Below are 21,253 nucleotides of genomic sequence, written 5' to 3' on the forward strand. Positions count from 1 at the left end.
ACCACAAAAGTGTAAAAACCACCGAAATTTCAGCTTTCTGTCCCGCGTGGATGCATTGTGCGTGCAGCCAGCACCCCGCAGCCCTTCCTCCCGGCTCCTGGCGGGCAGGATCCGTGCGGGAGGCGGTTCCTAGGACCCGGCGCCGCCGCTCCCCCCCCCCCCCCCCCCCCCCCCCCCCCTCCGCTTCTCCCTCCGCTTCCCTCCCGCTGCCGCCGCCGCCGCTGCCGCCGCCGCCGCCGGGGAGCCCGGCCGCTCCGCCCGCCCCGGGAGCCGCTCCGCCGGGGCTGGGCGGCGGGCGCTGGGGGGGCGGGGGGGGGGGGAAGAAAGCCGCCGCGGTGGGCCGGGGACCGGCGGCAACCGGGAACGGGATGGCGCGGCGGGGAGCTTGGGGGTTGTGGGCAGCGCTGGGTTGCGGGCTCTGCCTGCTGGCGGGCGGGCAGGAGCAGGCAGGCGGCGGGCAGCCTTGGAGGCAGCTGATCCAATGGGAGAACAACGGCCGCGTTTACAGCTTGCTTAATAGCGGCGCCGAGTACGTACCGGCGGGGCAAGAGAGACCCGGAGGGAACCGGTTGTTGTTGGCGGGAGCGATGACCGGAGGAACGGGCAGCGTCCGGCGGCAGGCGCCGGCGGTCCCGCCGCGACCGGGCTCCGAGACGGTGCGGGGGCAGACGCGGCACCCCTTCGGTTTCGGGCAGGTGCCCGAAAATTGGCGCGAGGGACCGGTGGGCGACAGTACCGCTTCGCAACGGGTACGGCCCGCCGGCCGCTCGCGCCAACCTTCCTCCTCCGCCTCATCCTCATCCTTCGCCTACGCCTCCGTCGGGCAACCGGCGTACCCCCAATTCCCCTTCGCCCCCCAATACGAGCCCTACGAGGCACCCCGGGCGTACGACGAGGCGTACACCTATTACCGCGGCACCGGTGGGGCGGCCGTGGCTTCGGCGGCAGCGGGTGCCAGCGTGGTGTACCCCTTCCAACCCCGGGCACGCTACGAGGACTACGGGGAGGAGCAGAGCCCCTATAGAGCCCAGGGTTACTACCCGGCGGCCGAACGCCCCTATGTGCCCGCCGCCCCCCAACCGGTTGACGGGCTGGACCGCCGGTACTCCCATAGCTTGTACCACGACGCGGGGGGCTCACCGGAGCAGGGTGGCCCGGACTCGTACGCCAACCAGCAACCCGCCGGCCACGGCATCGCATCAGCGGATAACCTACAAGCTCCCACTGGGACGGGGTATGGGGGCCAGTACCCACCCTACGAGCCGCAGCCGCCTTTTCGGGCGCTGGAGCCTTACGGGGTTCCTCGCCCCGAGCCCTACCTGCCTGCCAGGAGCCCCGAAATGCCGCAAGCCGTCCCCGATAGCCAAGCCCGGGTCAGCGTGGGCAGCGTCTACAGGCCCAGCCACGGCGGACGAGGTGAGTCTAGGGGGGACCCTGGCGTGGGTGGCAGCTCCCCAGGGTGGGACGGTGCCCTGGGTGCTTCATCACCCCAGGAGAAGGCATCCCCAAGGGCAGAGCCCTCTGCACCCGTGTCTGGTGCCAGTCGCTCTCCAAGGATGCTGCCCCGGTGCTATGGGGACAAATGTGGCCAAGGGGCCACCGAGGGGCTGTTGGAGACCCTACATATTTTGGGAATGATGTTAGAGGTGGTGAAAAAGAGGGAGGAAAGGGAAGGGGTGCGAAGGAGCAAGTCCCAGTGGGGTCTGGGCTTGGGATGGGTCTGTGCCGTGTCCCAGGTCACCCCACGCTTTTGGGGTGGGTCTGTGCTGTGGGATGAGGGGACACTGTGCTCGTGGGGTGGGTCCGTGCTACATCCCTCGTCATCCCGCATTTGTGGAGTGGGTCTGTGCCACGTCCCGGCCATCCTGCCTGCGTGGGGTGGCTGAGTGCCGTGGGTTGGGGGCACGCCGTGCTCGTGGGGCAGGACAGTGCCGTGTCCCGGGTCATCCTGGCCGTGTGCCCTGTGCCGAGGCACGCTCGGTTCACGGGTGGATCTGCGCTGCCTCACCCGGGGCTGATCGCCCTCATTGCCTCCCCCCTCCCCGTGCCAGCCACATCAGGGCCACAACAGGGGACCAAGGTCGCAGCAGGGATGCCGTCACTTCACGTCCTACTGACCCCGATCCTGATGAAATCCTGTGGCTTTTGGCTGAGGCTTGCTGAGAGTGTTTTTGCTCCATGGTGAAATTGGAAGCAAGGCTGGAGGGCGTGAGGAGCAGCAGCCTGGGGGATCTGTTCCCTGCCTGTCCCTTGGGAAACCCGTCTCAGCTGGAGCCTCTGACCCGTCTGACCCCATAACCCATCCAGCCCCATCCCTGGTTTCTGAGAAAAACCCGTCCCAGAGGGTTCGTACTGGGGGAAGCGGTCATCCCAGCCCTGCCCAGTTGCGTGCGAGCGAGTAAACACAGCGAGAGCAGCCGGGCTGGGTCAGCCCGAGGTCCGGCCGGCCCTGCCGAAGACGTGTGGGAAAGAACTTGGGGACAGGGTTTGTGCGGAGAGGATCTTCCTCCAGATCTCTGCCCGCCTCGCCAGGAACAGCCGCTCCTGCCGGGCAAGGGGTGTGAGGGGTGCGGGGATGAGGAATGTTGGTGGTCTCGTGTCTCTGGGGAGGGACACCTGGGGACGGCTGCCCTGCAGGTGACCTGAGGTGACAGAGGGAAATGGGAAGATGCCTGCCAAGCTGATCTTCTCCCTGTTGGCAAAGGCTGTGTCCTTCAAGGATCCCTGGAAGCTGGGCCAGGAGGTGACGGTGCTGTGGCTCTGCCAGGGGGATCAGGGTGCCCATGGGTGGGTGGACAACTCTTGTTGGTCAACGAGCCCGTCAACGGGACACCCATCTCTTGGTGCAGGAGCCCCCAGCCTCGTTCACGTTTTTCCTCAATAAATCTAAAGAAGGGAATAAAGATCATCCGAGCAGCCCAGGGAGGTGGCTCTCTGGGGCCACCCCACTGCCTGGCCTCTCCTCCTGGTCACCTGCTGCCCTCTCCAGCCAAGCTTTGTTTGGGGAAAGCTGTCACCTCCCTGGGGGTCACCTCCAAGCCTGTAACCTGCAGGGCCACCCCTCAGGCAGGTTTCTTAATTGGGCAAAACACTTTATAAAGCCGAATCAGATGTTAATTATGCGCCTAAGCTCTTTAAGAGCCTCCTAATCCCACCCGGCTCCGTCAGGAATGTGCGGCATTCCCGGCCCCTCGCTGGGACACCTCGGGGGTTAATTAAGCAATTAGATCCCACCGGCTTTTATGAGAGGGTTTACTGGGGCTTGGGTTGTCCGCCTCCCTCCATCCAAACCAGCCGATGAAGACATCTTGGAAGATGAGAATTGAAATAGTTTCCAGCCCTAAATCTATAGGTGGCCAGGCCATGGTGGAGGTGGGAGAAGAGCATCTCATGTGGCTTGGTCAAGGGAGGGGGATAAATGCAGCAGACCAGGCTTTGGCAAGGAGATGGGGAGGAGACACCAGAAGTCTTCATGTCTCCTGCTCACCACCGCTGCAGAGGACCCAAGGGTCACCCAAGTCTTGCTCAGGGGCTGAATCATCTCATGGAAAGGAGGTCTTGGCTGGTGAAAGCCAAGCCCACATGGCATCTAAGCCGTGGGGGCAGATAGCCCACCCGCCCCTCCTCATAGGGTTCAGCCAAGGTGCCAGTTCCCACCAGGGCTCCCCGCTCTCGACCTACCCCCAGGAGGCATCTCCAGGGGCTTCCTCACCCTGACCCCTCCCCGGACCCCTGCCCTCTGCTTTCCTCCATCTCCAGCGGGGTTTTTCGCCCTGCCTTCATGCGAACGGGTCGCCTGGGGTTGGTTTTTTAATGGGAGCGGGTTTTGGAAATCCCATGGGGTGGGGGGGATTTTGGTACCCACTAAGCTTGAGTCGTGGTGGCTGTGGTGACACCTGAGGATGCCGCCACCCATGGATGGGGCACCTGGGCCAGGAGATGCCAGTCTTGCTGGGAAAGTCTCCCTTTTGTGGGCTTGGGGATGGGTTTGGGTTGGTTTGGTTGCTATCTTCAGGCATTTAACAACCAACTGGGGATCCCGAGAAGATTCCCTGGGGCTGGGATGGGGGGATGAAGGGGTGTGTCAGGAGGTGCTGGAGGAGGGATGCTGCGGGGCTGGGATGGGATGGGGGATGAAGGGATGAGTCCAGAGGCACTGGAAGAGGGATGCTGCGGGGCTGGGATGGGATGGAGGATGAAGGGATGAGTCCGGAGGTGCTGGAAGAGGGATGCTGTGGGCATGGGCTGGGATGGGGGATGAAGGGATGAGTCCGGAGGTGCTGGAAGAGGGATGCTGTGGGGCTGGGATGGGATGGAGGATGAAGGGATGAGTCCAGAGGTGCTGGAAGAGGGATGCTGCGGGGCTGGGATGGGATGGAGGATGAAGGGATGAGTCCAGAGGCACTGGAAGAGGGATGCTGCTGGGCTGGGCTGGACTGGGATGGGATGGGATGGGATGAAGGGGTGCACGAGGAGGTGCTGGAGGAGGGATGCTGCGGGGATGGGATGGGGGGATGAAGGGGTGCATCTCGTTCGCTTGGGGGTGTCCCCACATCCCTGTCCCCACTGCTCACAGCCACCCCCTTCGGTGGTCCCTGCATCTGCAGGGCTGGGACCCAGCACTGCCGGGCAGAGGGAGGCGAAGCAGCTGCCCTCTCGGAAAACTGCTGGAGCTGGGATTTTTCGGCTAAGCCCGGCACACCTGCACAAACAGCACGGCGGGGAGCAGGCCTGCCTTTTTTTATTATTCTAATTTTCACAGTGAATAAGAAGGAAATCTTCTCTGGCAGCTCCCCGGGGCAGGCCGAGGGGCGGAGGAGGAAAAACAAACATTTTCTTGCTGTGGTTGTCCCTTTTTGGAGGCGATAGCGGGGGGCTGCCAGGCCCCCTGACTTGCAGGAGGTGGAAAAGTGCTGGCTCAGCAAAAAGGATCAGGATTTGGCCAGCCCCGGACAGGGACACTTCGGTGCCCTGCTGTGATAAGGGGACATTCGGAGGGTGGTGAGGCCGGATCCTGCCATCCTATTAACCCCAGCGATGCCGGCGCTTGCGGGTTGACCCTTCGCTGCCGGGCCTGAGCCGAAAATCAGGCGTGAGACCCTACAATAACAACGGGGCCATCCAGGGCGAGCTCCGTCGTGGGGGGAAAATAAAACTTCCCGTTGGTAAAGGAGTCGGGTTTCTCTCTGGAGCGTCCAAGAATTTATTATAAACAACAGTGGGGAGGAAAAGCTGTTTTATAAATGATGACAAATGTTCCTCTCGCAAGCGGGACAGGGCCCAGGGGTCTTTCTCCGTCGCTTTTTTAATTGTTAATTTTTTTAAGGGGGGGGGGGGAAACGTCTTTCCAAGTTCTCCCGATTTTCCCCCCTGGTGTGCGCGGCCCCCCCCTGGGTATTACATCAGCAGCGATGACCAAGCAAGTGGGGCAGGAAACGAGCTCCAATGGAGTGACGTGATCCCTCGAGGGAAGGCAGGCCGAGAAACAAGAAGGCATTGTTCTTTTTGCCCACGGAAAAAAGGGAAAATAGGGATAAAAAAATAGGAGGGGAAAAAAGGAAACATGCTGGAAAGTGTCTGGGTGCAAAGGGAGGAGCGGATGTGGCCGGAGCCCCCCTGGTCCTTGAAAGGGGATGGGGATGGGGAAGGGGATGAGGATGGGGATGAGGATGATGATGGGGATGGGAATGGGAATGAGGATGGGGATGGGAATGAGGACAAGGCTGGGGATGGGGACAGGGATGGGGATGAGGATGGGGATGGGGACGAGGATGAAGATGAGAATAGGGATGAGGATGGGGATGGGAATGAGGACGAGGATGGAGATGAGGACAAGGATGGGGATGGGGATGAGGATGAGAATGGGGATGAGGACGAGGATGGGGATGAGGATGGGGATGGGGCCGAGGATGGGGATGAAGGTAGGGATAAGGACGGGGATAGGGATGAGGAGGGGGATGAGGACGAGGATGGGGATGGGGACAAGGATGGGGATGGGGTTGTGGATGAAGATGGGGATGGGGATGAGGACGAGGATGAGGATGGGGATGGGGATGAGGATGGGGATGGGGTTGTGGATGAAGATGGGGCTGGGGTTGTGGACGAGGATGGGGATGGGGTTGTGGATGAAGATGGGGCTGGGGATGAGGATGGGGTTGGGGATGGGGATGAGGATGGGGACAAGCTGGCGAGCTCGCAGGAAGGAGAGATGCTAAGCAGAGGTTGTTGCGGAGCAGGGCTTGGCTTTGCAGAGGGCTGTGAGAAGGGAAACTGAGGCACGGAGCGCCTGGGGAGCATCCTCCCCCATCCTGGTCCTTCTTGAGGGGCAGAAGTAAGGATGCTTTCCGGGTCGGTGGTCCCGGAGGAGCCTTTGGGAAGGGGAGGTGTGAAAGGGCGTTGCTGGGGGGGGAAGTGCCGGCTCCAGCTGGGCTCTGTAATGCTTTTGGAAAGCGTGGCAGCCCCCGCCCGTCCCTGCGGCCGTCTGTCTGTCGGTCTGTCTGTCTGTCTGTTGGCAGCTCGCTTCGGCTTGGCCCCAAGCGCAAAGCAACGTCGGGAATTAAAGGAGAGGAGGGATAACGGTGCGGGGGGCCTGGGGTTAGCAAAGCCCTCACTACCCCTGTTTTGGGTGAAAAACAGGAAACAGGGCAGGAAATAGGGACCCCCCCTGTTTTGGGAGTCGTGTCATCCCCCGTCCCTATTTGCCACCGGGGTGGGAGCCGGGGGGTTCAGGGGGACCCCAATAACCTCTCGCAGGGCGGCCGGGCATGGCGGCTGGCCAGGGCTGGGTGTAATCGCTTCCAGGAGGACGGGTTGAGCAATCCCGCTGTAGGAAAATGGAGGACTGGGATTTGCCAGCAGGAGCTGGGGGGGAAGGGGAGGGGAAGGGAGGATTTTCCATCTGCAGCTTAAAATTAAAAAAACGTGGTGGTGACCGAAGCGAAACTTCCCCACAAGGTCGGGGCTGGCTGCTTCGAGGAGGGGACCGCTGCATCCCCAAGTCTTGTCCCCAAGCCCTGTCCCCGTCCTCAGGGCTGTCCCCATCCTCCTGGCAGGTCTCCCCGACTTGGTGCCGGACCCCAACTACGTGCAAGCGTCCACCTATGTGCAGCGAGCTCACCTGTACTCGCTGCGCTGCGCGGCGGAGGAGAAGTGCCTGGCCAGGTAGGAGCGGCCGTGGGGAGTGGGCTGCGTCCTGGGGCGAGGGGGAGATGGGGAGCGGGCGGGGGGGGGCATGTTGGGGGGCAAGGGGGGATGTGCTGGTAGGGGAGGAGGATGAAGGAGAAGGATGGAGGAGAGGAGAAGGAAAGGGGAAAGGGCAGGGAAGGATAAGGAAGAGGAAAGGGGAAAGGGAAGGGGAAGGAGGAGAAGGATGAAGGAGAAGGATGGAGGAGAGGAGAAGGGGAAAGGGAAGGGATGGATAGGGGAGAGGGAAGGGGAAAGGGAAGAGGGATGGAGAAGAAGGAGAAGGATGAAGGAAAAGGATGGAGGAGAGGAGAAGGGGAAAGGGAAGGGATGGATAGGGGAGAGGGAAGGGGAAAGGGAAGAGGGATGGAGAAGAAGGAGAAGGATGAAGGAAAAGGATGGAGGAGAGAAGGAAAGGGGAAAGGGAAGGATAGGGAACATGAAAGGGTAAAGGGAAGGGGAAGGAGGATGAAGGAAAAGAATGGAGGAGAGAAGGAAAGGGAAAAGGAAAGTGAAGAGGAAAGGGGAAAGGGAAGGGGAAGGAGGAGAAGAATGGAGGAGAGAAGGAAAGGGGAAAGGGAAGGGAAGGATAGGGAAGAGGGAAGGGGAAAGGAAAGAGGAAGGGGAAGGGAAGGACAGGGAAGGGGAAGGGGAAAGGGAAGGGGAAGGAGGAGAAGGATGGAGGAGAGAAGGAAAGGGGAAAGGGAAGGGAAGGATAGGGAAGAGGAAGGGGAAAGGAAAGAGGAAGGGAAGGGAAGGACAGGGAAGAGGGAAGGGGAAAGGGAAGAGAAGGAAAGGGAAGAGGAAAGGGGAAAGGGAAGGGGAAGGAGAAGGATGGAGGAGAGCAGAAAAGGGGAAAGGAAAGAGGAAAGGGAAGGGGAAGGAGGAGAAGGATGAAGGAGGGGAAAGAGGAAAGGGGAAAGGAGAGGAAAGAGGAAGGGGGAAAGGGAAGAAGAAAGGGGAAGGGGAAGAGGGATGAAGGAGAGGAGGGGAAAGGAGAGGAGAAGGGAAGGAAAGAGGGAAGGGGAAAGGAAAGGGCAAAGGGCAAAGCGAATTTTTCATTGTTTCCTTTTCTGCGGAGGAAACTCTCCCTACAGAGGCACTCGCCGGGGATTTTCTTCCACAGGGGTGCCAGGGCTGAGCCTGTGCCCCGCGCCTGGCGGGGCTCCTGTCCCCCGGGGCTGGGGCCAAGGGCAGGGGGGGGACATTGGCATTGACCTTCCCCGATGTCCCCAGCACCGCCTACACCGCCGAAGCCACCGACTACGACGTGCGGGTGCTCCTGCGGTTTCCCCAGCGGGTGAAGAACCAGGGCACGGCCGACTTTCTGCCCAGCCGGCCCCGGCACAGCTGGGAGTGGCACAGCTGCCACCAGTGAGTGTCCCCCCCTCCCCTCCATCAGCCCTCCTCTTCGTGGCACCTTTAAGGCTTCTTTCGTGGCATTTTTAAGGCTTTTGTAATGGCATTTCCCCCTTTTTGTGGCTTTGCTTGGAGATTTTGGGGGGGGGCACACACGGACGTGTCACCTTGCTTCGCCTCTTTGTCCCTAAAGCCACCAAGCTCCTGCAATTAATGTCCCCAAGGAGGGAGCTGGCAAACTGGTGTGGACCCATGGTTGATGGGGAGCCCCCAAAATCACATCTGGGGAGGGGACGGTGCCATTTTGGGGGTGGGGGTGGGACGATGACCCTGACTGTCATCGTCCGTCCGTCTGTGTCCCCCCCCCATCCCCAGGCACTACCACAGCATGGATGAGTTCAGCCACTACGACCTGCTGGATGCCACCACGGGGAGGAAGGTGGCCGAGGGCCACAAGGCCAGCTTCTGCCTGGAGGACACCACCTGCGATTTCGGCAACCTGAAGCGTTACGCCTGCACGGCCCACACCCAGGTGCCTTTGGGGGGGGGGGGATGCTTGAAGGGCTCCTCGGGGTTCACCACCCCCCCCCCACCCCCCCAGCACACCCTGAACCCCCTTTTCTCCCCGCAGGGCTTGAGCCCCGGCTGTTACGACACCTACAACGCCGACATCGACTGCCAGTGGATCGATATAACAGACGTGCAGCCGGGGAATTACGTCTTAAAGGTGGCCAGGGTCATCGGGGGAGATTTTTAGGGGCAAACATTACTGATTTGGGGTCGGCTTGGGATCTTCTCAACCATCGGGTTCGGGACCATGCACATTTTTCGGAGCCATCCCTTTAACAAGGGTTTGGGTGCTGCTCGTCCCCCCTCTTACTAATTTTTGAGGGTGTGTTTTTCCTTCCCTTTCCCCCGTTTTTAGGTTCAAGTGAACCCCAAATACATCGTCCTGGAGTCGGACTTCACCAACAACGTGGTGAGGTGCAACATCCATTACACCGGACGCTACGTCGCCACAACAAACTGCAAGATTTCCCAGTAAGGAGATGTCTGTCTGTCCTTCTCTGTTGGTCTGTCCTTCTCTGTTCTTCCCTTGGCCATCAAAAAAACAGAGATGGGGGGGCAGACCCAAGCAGTTTAATTCCTTTTTTCCTCCCTTTCATCCGGGTTTTCTTTGCGAGCATCAAAAAAAAAAGCTGGATTTGGCCCGCGGTGGAGCTGGGGGTTGGTGTCTCGCTCCCTTTTGGGGTGTTCGTATTGAATTTCCTTGTTCTTCCGGGGAAGAACGAAGCTGAGTTCCGAAAGAACCCCCACACCACCTTCGAAATAAGGTTTTGAAATGTCTTCCTAAGTGCATTCCCCAAATCCTGGGATTTTGTTTTGTCTTCTTGTAGATCTTGATGGGAGCAGGGCCGGAGGGACGTCACCTGCCCCAGCCTCTGTCCCCATCTCGAGAAAGCGCCTGAGCTGGCTCCTCTGTCCCACCAGAGACCCCAGAGCCCATCAGCAGCTCCTCGAGACCCCCCCCCCAAAAGAACCCCATTTCTTCACGTTAAAAGGAGGGGAAGCAAGAATGACTCTTTGAAATAATTTTTTTTTTATACTTAACTTTTCTTTAACCTTCGGGTTTGGGTTTTTTTTTTTCCATTTCCTAAGGGAAACCAACGCTGTTTTAGCTGGAATAAAGGCAGGGGCCCGTAAATGCTGTATAAATGATGTAAATCGCATATTAGCAATAGAGAGCTCTGTAGTCCTTAAACCCCTTCGGCATTTTTTTGGGGGGGGATCTCCGGCGATGCCGCCTCCCCAGGGGGAAAGAAGAGAGCCCGGATTTGGAGGGGCTGCCCTGCCAGGGATGCTCGACTCCTCTTCGTGAGGCGGCTGCCACGCCGGGATGCTCCGGTCACTTTTGGGACCGAAGGTGCTGGAAATCCCGTTCCCTTAACGGGGGGGCTCGCTCTGTCTGTTCAGCTTTTGAAAATAGGAAGGGAGTCCTCGAGATGACTGGAAGTCTTGGTTTATTATTATTATTATTAATAATATTATTATTTTCACGAGCTTTAACACCAGAAATCATTAAAACACGTTGCTTTTGAGGGTCTGGCGTTTAACTGAGGCCACGGTGCCACCGCGACGGCCGCCCCCCCGCCAGGTCCTGTGTCGTCGTCGTCCCCCCACGCCCCAACCCGTGTCCCCCCACTTCTCCTGTCCCCTCCTGCCAGCTCCTGTCCCTCCTGCAAGCTCCTGTCCCCTCCTGCCAGCTCCTGTCCTGCCCCCCGCCACGTCCTGTCCCCCGCCTCACCCCCTGTCCCCCCACCATCTTCCCCCGGCCCCCACCTCTGTCCCCGGCAGCCCCCGCCCCTTCCCCAGGCCCCGCCCCTCGCCCCGCCCCCTCCAGCACCGCCCGCCCCGTTCCCGCCCTCCCGTCCGTTCCCGGCACCGCCCCGGCTCCTCCCGCCGCGGCGGCCCCGCGCCCGCCTTCCCCCCGCCCCGCCTCGCTCCGGGCCTGCCCCCGGTCGGCTCCGGGCCGGCCCAGCGCGGAGCTCCGCCCGCCCGCCCGGAGAGGCCGGGGGAGACCGGGCCGTGGCCCAGGGACCCGGCCTGGCGGAGCTCGGCGGCGACGGTGAGTGGGGCCGCCCCGGCCGCGCGGGGCCCCGAGCCCCGGCCCGAGCCGGCTCCGCCCGGGAGCGGCCTTCGCGGCTGCGCGGGGCACAAGCGGCGGCCGGGCCGGGGCCGCTCCACGGGGCTCCGGAACGACCCGGGCGAGCCGGGGCCGGGCGGGGCGGGGCGGCGCAGCGACGAGCCCGGAGCGGCCGCCCCGAGCCCGGGTAAGAGGCGCCGGGGGCCGCGGGCGGAGCGGGGCCGGGGCCGGGGCCGGGGAGCCCGGCGGGGCCGCGGGGGGTCCCGGGCCGGGCCCGGCTGCAGCGGGGCTGGGCGGGCCGGAGGCCGGCGGGGGGCGGCTGCGGGCTCCGCGGGGGCTCCCCGGGCCCAGCAGCGCGGGAAGCTGCGCCCCCGCCCCGGGACGGGCCCCCCCCTTGCCGGGGGCGGCTGCTGGGCGCGGGCCGGGCCCTGCCGGGGAGCCCCAGCCCCGGGGGCCTGGCTGGGGACGGGCCCTGCCCGCCCCGGCCCCCTGCCCGCCGCTGCGGGCCCGGCAGCCCCGGGACACCCCCTTACCGCTCCGGCTCCGGCTCGCACACGCTCGGTGGCAGCTCCCGCCGCTCCCGGCTCCGCTGACGGACGCTCCGGCTCGGCCTCAGCTCCCGCCCCGGCCCCGGCCCCGGCCCCGCGGCATCCCGGCTCCCGCCCCGCGGTCGGGACTTCGGCTCGGCCCCGGGGTCTCCGCTTCCCCGCCAGCCCGGCGGCATTTATTCCAGCCCCAGCGCTCGCCCCACCACCTCGGCTCCGGCTCCGGCTCTGCCTCGGCTCTTCTCCGGCCCCCCGCTCTCCCGGTCAGCTCCCGCCTCCCGGTCTGTATTTCAGGCCGGAGCCGGGGCTTGGATTTCAGCCCCAGCTCGGCATCGTGTCAGCTCCTGCACCGCGGCCGGGATTTCAGCTCCCGCTCGGCATCAGCTCAGCCCCAGCCCTGCAGCATTTATCTCCGCTTCAGCCCCAGCCCCGGGGTCTTTATTCCAGCCCCAGCCCTGCAGTCGCTGTTTCAGCCCCAGCCCCTTCCCCACGGTTTTTATTTCAGCCCCAGCGCTTTTATTTCAGCTCCAGCTCTGCATCGTGTCAGCTCCAGTCCCACGGTCGGGATTTCTGCCCCCACGCCAGTATCTTTATTTCAGCTCCAGCCCTACAGATTTTTTATTTCAGCCCCAGGATCTTTATTCCAGCTCTGCCTTGACTCAGCCCCAGCCCCACGGTCGCTCTTTCTGCCCCAGCCCTGCAATCTTTATTCCAGCCCCGGCTCCGTGTTGTGTCAGCTCCAGCCCTACAGCCGGGATTTCAGCTCTGGTTCTGTGTTGTGTCAGCTCCAGCCCCACGGTCAGGATTTCTGCCCCCACCCCAGGGTCTTTATTTCAGCTCCAGCCCTACAGGTTTTTATTTCAGCCCCAGGACCTTTATTCCAGCCCCAGCCCCACAATCTTTATTCCAGCTCCACTGGCACAGCCATTGGTATCTCAGCTCCAGCCCCACAGGCTCTACTGTGGCTCCGGCTCCAGCCCCGCCGTCGGGATTTCAGCTCCAGCCCTACGTTATTTATTTCAGCTCCAGTCCTATGGGTTTCCATTTCAGCCCCACAATCTTTATTCCAGCCCCAGCCCCATGGTCACTGTCACTCTACCCTCACACAGCTGATTTCAGCCCCAGCCCTCTCATTTTTATTTCAGCTCCGGCTCTGCCTCGTTTCTTCTCCAGCCCCACGGCCGGGATTGGAGCTGCAGCCCCAGGGTGTTTGTTCCAGCCCCAGGGTCAGTGTTTCAGCCCCAGCCCCACGGTCGCTGTTTCGGCCCCAGCTCTGGGATGCTTCAGCTCCAGCCCTACAGCCGGGATTTCACCTCCAGCACCTCGGCCGGGATTTCGGCTCCAGCTTGGCCTCGTCTCAGCCCCAGCCATGCTGTCTGTATTCCTCCCCAGCCCCACGGTTGGGATTTCAGCTCAGCCCCATGGTCTTTATTTCCCCTCCAGCCTTTATTTCAGCTCCGGCTCTGCGTTGTTTCAGCTCCAGCCCCACGGTCGGGATTTCTGCCCCAGCCCTACAATCTTTATTCTAGCTCCAGTACCACAGTTGTCAGTATTTCAGCTCCAGCTCCGTATTGTGTCAGCTCCAGCCTTACAGTCTCCGTTTTGGCTCCAGTTCCATATCATGTCAGCTCCAGCTCTACATTATTTATTTCAGCTCCAGCCCTATAAGTTTTTATTTCAACTCTACAATCTTTATTTTAACCTCAGCCCCATGGTCATTCTCACTCCACCTTCACACGTTTTATTTCAGCTCCAGCTCTATAACTTTTATTACATCTCCAGCCCTACTACAAGCTGTTCATGACATCATCCATCACTCAATGTCATCGCTGCCCCAACACTGCCTCAATGACCCCAGCCCTGTACCAGCACCGAATAAAGCCTCGGCCCCCCAGCCCCGTTGCCCCCCCGTGACTAGCACCAGCTCGGCCTGCTGCCTGCCGGCGTCCCCCGCCTCGGGGGCAAACCCGACCGGACCCCCGCCTCCGGTGGGCGCCCCCCCGCCCTGCCCCACACCCAGACCCCCCGAGCCGGCGCCTGGGGGCCGGGAACGGCCGCTCAGCCCCCGGTTCCCCGGCCCAAACGGCAGCCCTGGGACTGCTCCTCAGCCCCCCACACGCAGCCCCCAGCCCCGGCCCCCCCGGCTGCTCTCCGGGCCCCGCGGGCAGCACCCGCCCGCGGGAAGCCGCGGTGCGCCTCAGGAGCTCCCGCCCGTTACTGCTCAACAAACGTCACTTCTGTAATAATATAATAAAATAATAATAAGCTTTATTATTATGTTTCATTATATTATTAAGCCGCAGACCCCGGCGGGCGCGAAGTCCGGCCCGGGCCACCGGCAGCGCAGCCCCATCGCCCGGGGGACGCCCCGGCCCCGGCCCTGCTCGGGACCCGACCCCCCGGGCAGCGGCCGGGGCCCCTCGCCGCCCCTGCGGGCCCCGGCACCCGCTCCCCGCCGCACCCCCCGCCAGGGCCGCCGCTGCCCGGCCCAAGCGCGGAGCAGCCGCCGGGACGGGGCCCCGCTCCCCCGCCGGGCACCGACGCGCACCGGACCGGCACCCCCGCCCCGCCACACCGCCCGCGGTCTACCCCCGAACCGCCTCCTGCCCGGGGGCCCGGCCGCACCGCTCGTCGCCCCCGACATCAAACGCAGGACTCCCGCGGACGCACACCGCCGCCCCGCTCCCCGGCCCGGCTCACCGACACCTCTGGGCCCGTGGGGCGGCAGCGCCAGCACCGACACCGACCGCCACTCCCTACAGCCGCCACTCCTGACTGACGCGACCGGCCGCCCGCGCTCTAGAGCCTCCGGCTCCCCCCCGCCCCGCCTGGCCCGGCCCCGCCAATCCCGGCCCGAGGCAGTGCCCGGTCCCGCCAATCCCGGCCCGAGGCAGTGCCCGGCCCCGCCAATCCCGACCCGAGGCAGCACCCCGCCCTGCCAATCACGACCCATCGGACTACCCCGCCCTCCTCCGCTCCGTCCAATCCGAGCCCGTCCCTTCAATCCGCCCCCGCCCCGCCCGGCTGCCTGGCCCCGCTGCTCCTGCAGGCCCCGATCCCGCCGCCGCCGCTCCAGGGGCCACGGCCCGGCCGGAGGCCCGGGGAGCCCGGTTCCCCCCACACACACCTCCCCGGAGCGCTCCCTCCCGGGCGGTCCCGGCGGCGCGGGGTCGCTGCGAGCTCCGGCTCTTCCCGGCTCTGGGGGCTTGAACAGGACCGGGAGTGGCCTCCCTGCGGAGCCCCCGCCCGCCCTCACCAGATCTCAGCATCGCTGCCGGGACCGCGGCAGCGGGGCCGCGACCCCTGTGGCTCCGCGGAGCGGCGGCGGCGGCGGAATCGGGGCCTCCGGGGGCAGCGGGACCCGGGAGCCGGGCGGGGGCGGGGCCGGATCGAAGGGACGGGCCCGGATTGGGCGGAGCGGAGGCAGGCGGGGCGGGCCGGTTGGGTCGGAGCTGGCGGGGCCGGGCACTGACTCGGGCCGGGATTGGCGGAGCCGGGCGGGGCGGGGCGGGGCCGGAGGCGTTAAAGCGCCTGCGCGGGCGGCAAGTCCTGTCAGTCGGGAGCGGCGGCTGTGGGGAGTGGAGGTAGGTGCTGGCGCTGCTGCCCCGCGGGCCCAGAGGTGCCGGTGAGCCGGGCTGGGAGCGGGGCGGCGGTGGGCGGGCGGCCGGCCGCGGGAGCTCTGCGTGTGGGGGGGCGGGGTGGAGCGGGCGTTGGCGCGGGCGGGGCCGCGATTGATGTGGGGGCGGCGAGCGGTGCAGCCGGGCCCCCGGGCAGGAGGCGGTTCGGGGGAGACCCCGGGCGGGCGGTGTGGCGGGGCGGGGGTGCCGGTCCGGTGCGCGTCGGTGCCCGACGGGGGAGCGGGGCCCCGTCCCGGCGGCTGCTCCGCGCTTGGGCCGGGCAGCGGCGGCCCTGGCGGGGGTGCGGCGGGGAGCGGGTGCCGGGGCCCGCAGGGGCGGCGAGGGGCCCGGCCGCTGCCCGGGGGGTCGGGTCCTGAGCGGGGCCGGGGCCGGGGCGTCCCCCGGGCGATGGGGCTGCGCTGCCGGTGGCCCGGGCCGGACTTCGCGCCCGCCGGGGTAATGGCTTAATAGTATAATGAAACATAATAATAAAGCTTATTATTATTTTATTATATTATTACAGAAGTGACGTTTGTTGAGCAGTGACGGGCGGGAGCTCCTGAGGCGCACCGCGGCTTCCCGCGGGCGGGTGCTGCCCGCGGGGCCCGGAGAGCAGCCGGGGGGGCCGGGGCTGGAGGCTGCGTGTGGGGGGCTGAGGAGCAGCCCCAGGGCTGCCGTTTGGGCCGGGGAACCGGGGGCCGAGCGGCCGTTCCCGGCCCCCAGGCGCCGGCTCGGGGGTCTGGGGCGGGTGTGGGGCAGGGCGGGGGGGCGCCCACCGGAGGCGGGGGTCCGGTCGGGTTTGCCCCCGAGGCGGGGGACGCCGGCAGGCAGCAGGCCGAGCTGGTGCTAGTCACGGGGGGGCAATGGGGCTGGGGGGCCGAGGCTTTATTCGGTGCTGGCACAGGGCTGGGGTCATTGAGGCAGTGTTGGGGCAGCGATGAGGGCTCCGATTGATGGGTGAGTGATGACAGTGACTGACAGATGATGTGAGCAGCTTGCAGTGGGCTGGAGATGTAATAAAGGCTGTAGGGCTGGGGCTGAAATAAAACCTGTGAGAGTGGAGTAAGAATGATAGTGGGACTGCAGTTAAAAGACAGATTGTAGATTTGAAATAAAAACTTATAGGGCTGGAGCTGACATGACGTGGAACTGGAGCCAAAACGGAGACTGTAAGGCTGGAGCTGACAGAATGCAGAGCTGGAGCTGAAATACCGACGGCTGTGCTGCTGGAATAAAGGTTGTAGGGCTGGGGTAGAAAGAGCGACCGTGGGGCTGGAGCTGAGACATCACAGAGCTGGGGCTGAAATAAAGAGTGTGGGGCTGGAGCTGAAATAAAAACCTGTAGGGCTGGAGCTGAGACATCACAGAGCTGGGGCTGGAATAAAGAGTGTGGGGCTGGAGCTGAAATAAAAACCTGTAGGGCTGGAGCTGAGACATCACAGAGCTGGGGCTGGAATAAAGAGTGTGGGGCTGGGGCTGAAATAAAAACCTGTGGAGCTGGAGCTGAAAGAAATAATGCAGGGTTGGAGCTGAAATGCAGAGTGTGGGGCTGGAGCTGACACAACACGGAGCTGGAGCTGCAATACCGACGACTGTGCCGCTGGAGCTGGAATAAAGATTGCAGGGCTGGGGCAGAAAGAGCGACCGTGGGGCTGGAGCTGAGACATCACAGAGCTGGAATAAAGATCCTGGGGCTGAAATAAAAAGCTGTAAGGCTGGAGCTGAAATAAAGACTGGGGTGGGGGCAGAAATCCTGACCGTGGGGCTGGAGCTGACACGATGCAGAGCTGGGGCTGAAATCCCGGCTGTAGGGCTGGAGCTGAGACATCACAGAGCTGGGGCTGGAATAAAGAGTGCAGGGCTGGGCTGAAATAAAAACTTGTGGAGCTGGAGCTGAAATAAAAACCTGTAGGGCTGGAGCTGAAATAAAGACGCTGGGGTGGGGGCAGAAATCCCGACTGTGGGGCTGGAGAAGAAACGCAGCAGAGCCAGAGCTGAAATCAAGGCTGCAGGGCTGGGGCTGAAATCAACTGTGTGAGGGTGGAGCGACAGCGACTGTGGGGCTGGGGCTGGAATAAAGACGGTGGGGCTGAAATGGAAACCCATAGGACTGGAGCTGAAATAAATAACGTGGGGCTGGAGCTGACACGATGCAGAGCTGGAGCTGAAATCCCGACGGCGGGGCTGGAGCCAAAATGGAGCCTGTGGGGCTGGAGCTGAGATACCAATGGCTGTGCCAGTGGAGCTGGAATAAAGATTGTAGGGCTGGGGCTGGAATAAAGGTCCTGGGGCTGAAATAAAAACCTGTAGGGCTGGAGCTGAAATAAAGACCCTGGGGTGGGGGCAGAAATCCCGACCATGGGGCTGGAGCTGACACAACGCAGAGCCGGAGCTGAAGTAGATACCATGGGGCTGGCTCTGAAACGCAGCCTGTGGCTGAAATGTCACAGAGCTGGGGCTGAAATAAAAACTTGTGGAGCTGGAGCTGAAAGAAATGATGTAGGGCTGGAGCTGGAATACTGACGGTTGTGCCAGTGGAGCTGGAATAAAGATTGTAGGGCTGGGGCTGAGACAAGGCAGAGCTGGGGCTGGAATAAAGACTCTGGGGCTGACACAGGTACTGTGGGGCTGGAGCTGAAATAAAAACCTGTAGGGCTGGGGCTGAAATAAAGACCCTGGGGTGGGGGCAGAAATCCCGACTGTGGGGCTGGAGAAGAAACGAGGCAGAGCTGGACCTGAAATAAAGGCTGGAGGGGAAATAAAGACCGTGGGGCTGAGCTGAAATCCCGACTGTAGGGCTGGAGCTGAAATGTCACAGAGCTGGGGCTGGAATAACGAGTGCAGGGCTGGGGCTGAAATAAAAACCTGTAGAGCTGGAGATGAAATAAATAATGTAGGGCTGGAGCTGACACAACACGGAGCTGGAGCTGAAATAAATACCGATGACTGTGCTGCTGGAGCTGGAATAAAGATTGTAGGGCTGGGGCAGAAAGAGCGACCGTGGGGCTGGAGCTGAGACAAGGCAGAGCTGGAATACAGATCCTGGGGCTGAAATAAAAACCTGTAGGGCTGGAGCTGAAACAAAGACTGTGGGGTGGGGGCAGAAATCCCGACCGTGGGACTGGAGCTGACACGATGCAGAGCTGGAGCTGAAATAAAAGCGCTGGGGCTGAAATAAAAACCGTGGGGAAGGGGCTGGGGCTGAAACATGACAGAGCTGGGGCTGGAACAGCGACTGCAGGGCTGGGGCTGGAATCGAGACCCCGGGGCTGGGGCTGAAGCGGAGATAAATGCTGCAGGGCTGGGGCTGAGCTGATGCCGAGCGGGAGCTGAAATCCCGGCCGCGGTGCAGGAGCTGACACGATGCCGAGCTGGGGCTGAAATCCAAGCCCCGGCTCTGGCCTGAAATACAGACCGGGAGGCGGGAGCTGACCGGGAGAGCGGGGGGCCGGAGAAGAGCCGAGGCAGAGCCGGAGCCGGAGCCGGAGCCGAGGTGGTGGGGCGGGCGCTGGGGCTGGAATAAATGCCGCCGGGCTGGCGGGGAAGCGGAGACCCCGGGGCCGAGCCGAAGTCCCGACCGCGGGGCGGGAGCCGGGATGCCGCGGGGCCGGGGCCGGGGCCGGGGCGGGAGCTGAGGCCGAGCCGGAGCGTCCGTCAGCGGAGCCGGGAGCGGCGGGAGCTGCCACCGAGCGTGTGCGAGCCGGAGCCGGAGCTGGAGCGGTAAGGGGGTGTCCCGGGGCTGCCGGGCCCGCAGCAGCGGGCAGGGGGCCGGGGCGGGCAGGGCCCGTCCCCAGCCAGGCCCCCGGGGCTGGGGCTCCCCGGCAGGGCCCGGCCCGCGCCCAGCAGCCGCCCCCGGGAAGGGGGGGGCCCGTCCCGGGGCGGGGGCGCAGCTCCCCGCGCTGCTGGGCCCGGGGAGCCCCCGCGGAGCCGCAGCCGCCCCCGCCAGCCTCCGGCCCGCCCAGCCCCGCTGCAGCCGGGCCCGGCCCGGGACACCCCGCCGCCCCGCCGGGCTCCCCGGCCCCGGCCCCGCTCCGCCCGCGGCCCCCGGCGCCTCTTACCCGGGCTCGGGGCGGCCGCTCCGGGCTCGTCGCTGCGCCGCGCTGCCCCGCCGGCCCCGGCTCGCCCGGGTCGTTCCGGAGCCCCGTGGAGCGGCCCCGGCCCGGCCGCCGCTTGTGCCCCGCGCAGCCGCGGGGGCCGCTCCCGGGCGGAGCCGGCTCGGGCCGGGGCTCGGGGCCCGCGCGGCCGGGGCGGCCCCACTCACCGTCGCCGCCGAGCTCCGCCAGGCCGGGTCCCTGGGCCACGGCCCGGTCTCCCCCGGCCTCTCCGGGCGGGCGGGCGGAGCTCCGCGCTGGGCCGGCCCGGAGCCGACCGGGGGCAGGCCCGGAGCGAGGCGGGGCGGGGGGAAGGCGGGCGCGGGGCCGCCGCGGCGGGAGGAGCCGGGGCGGTGCCGGGAACGGACGGGAGGGCGGGAACGGGGCGGGCGGTGCTGGAGGGGGCGGGGCGAGGGGCGGGGCCTGGGGAAGGGGCGGGGGCTGCCGGGGACAGAGGTGGGGGCCGGGGGAAGATGGTGGGGGACAGGGGGTGAGGTGGGGGACAGGACGTGGCGGGGGCAGGACAGGAGCTGGCAGGAGGGACAGGAGCTTGCAGGAGGGACAGGAGTGGCAGGGGGCAGGAGCTGGCAGGGGGCAGGAGAAGTGGTGGGACGACGACGACACAGGACCTGGCGGGGGGCGGCCGTCGCGGTGGCACCGCGGCCTCAGTTAAACGCCAGACCCTCAAAAGCAACGTGTTTTAATGATTTCTGGTGTTAAAGCTCGTGAAAATAATAATATTATTAGACCTCAAAAGCAACGTGTTTTAATGATTTCTGGTGTTAAAGCTCGTGAAAATAATAATATTATTAATAATAATAATAATAAACCAAGACTTCCAGTCATCTCGAGGACTCCCTTCCTATTTTCCAAAGCTGAACAGACAGAGCGAGCCCCCCCGTTAAGGGAACGGGATTTCCAGCACCTTCGGTCCCAAAAGTGACCGGAGCATCCCGGCGTGGCAGCCGCCTCACGAAGAGGAGTCGAGCATCCCTGGCAGGGCAGCCCCTCCAAATCCGGGCTCTCTTCTTTCCCCCCGGGGAGGCGGCATCGCCGGAGACCCCCCCAAAAAAATGCCAAAGGGGTTTAAGGACTACAGAGCTCTCTATTGCTAATATGCGATTTACATCATTTATACAGCATTTACGGGCCCCTGCCTTTATTCCAGCTAAAACAGCGTTGGTTTCCCTTAGGAAATGGAAAAAAAAAACCCCAAACCCGAAGGTTAAAGAAAAGTTAAGTATAAAAAAAAATATTTCAAAGAGTCATTCTTGCTTCCCCTCCTTTTAACGTGAAGAAATGGGGTTCTTTTGGGGGGGGGTCTCGAGGAGCTGCTGATGGGCTCTGGGGTCTCTGGTAGGACAGAGGAGCCAGCTCAGGCGCTTTCTCGAGATGGGGACAGAGGCTGGGGCAGGTGACGTCCCTCCGGCCCTGCTCCCATCAAGATCTACAAGAAGACAAAACAAAATCCCAGGATTTGGGGAATGCACTTAGGAAGACATTTCAAAATCTTATTTCGAAGGTGGGGGGGGGTTCTTTCGAAACTCAGCTTCGTTCTTCCCCGGAAGAACAAGGAAATTCAATACGAACACCCCAAAAGGGAGCGAGACACCAACCCCCAGCTCCACCGCGGGCCAAATCCAGCTTTTTTTTTTGATGCTCGCAGAGAAAACACGGATGAAAGGGAGGAAAAAAGGAATTAAACCGCTCGGGTCTGCCCCCCCATCTCCCGCCGCTCCCCGGGACCCCCCGCCCCAGGGCCCGGGCCGCCGCCCCGCGGGGAAGTGGCATGGGCCCCGAGGGGAGCGGGGAGGC

General features: G+C 63.6%; 1 protein-coding gene across 1 annotated transcript; it reads left to right on the forward strand.

Annotated features, from left to right (window-relative positions):
- Positions 1-368: 368 nt before the first annotated feature.
- Positions 369-9,586, forward strand: LOXL1 (lysyl oxidase like 1). Its single transcript, XM_050903199.1, has 6 exons — positions 369-1,416; positions 7,053-7,161; positions 8,419-8,556; positions 8,917-9,073; positions 9,173-9,268; positions 9,467-9,586. The coding sequence occupies exons 1-6, from the start codon at positions 369-371 to the stop codon at positions 9,584-9,586; spliced, it is 1,668 nt and encodes a 555-aa protein (XP_050759156.1).
- The last annotated feature ends 11,667 nt before the right edge of the window (positions 9,587-21,253 follow it).

The sequence above is a fragment of the Gymnogyps californianus genome, chromosome 11 (genome assembly GCF_018139145.2).
Source record: "Gymnogyps californianus isolate 813 chromosome 11, ASM1813914v2, whole genome shotgun sequence".
NCBI classification, from domain to species: Eukaryota; Metazoa; Chordata; class Aves; order Accipitriformes; family Cathartidae; genus Gymnogyps; species Gymnogyps californianus.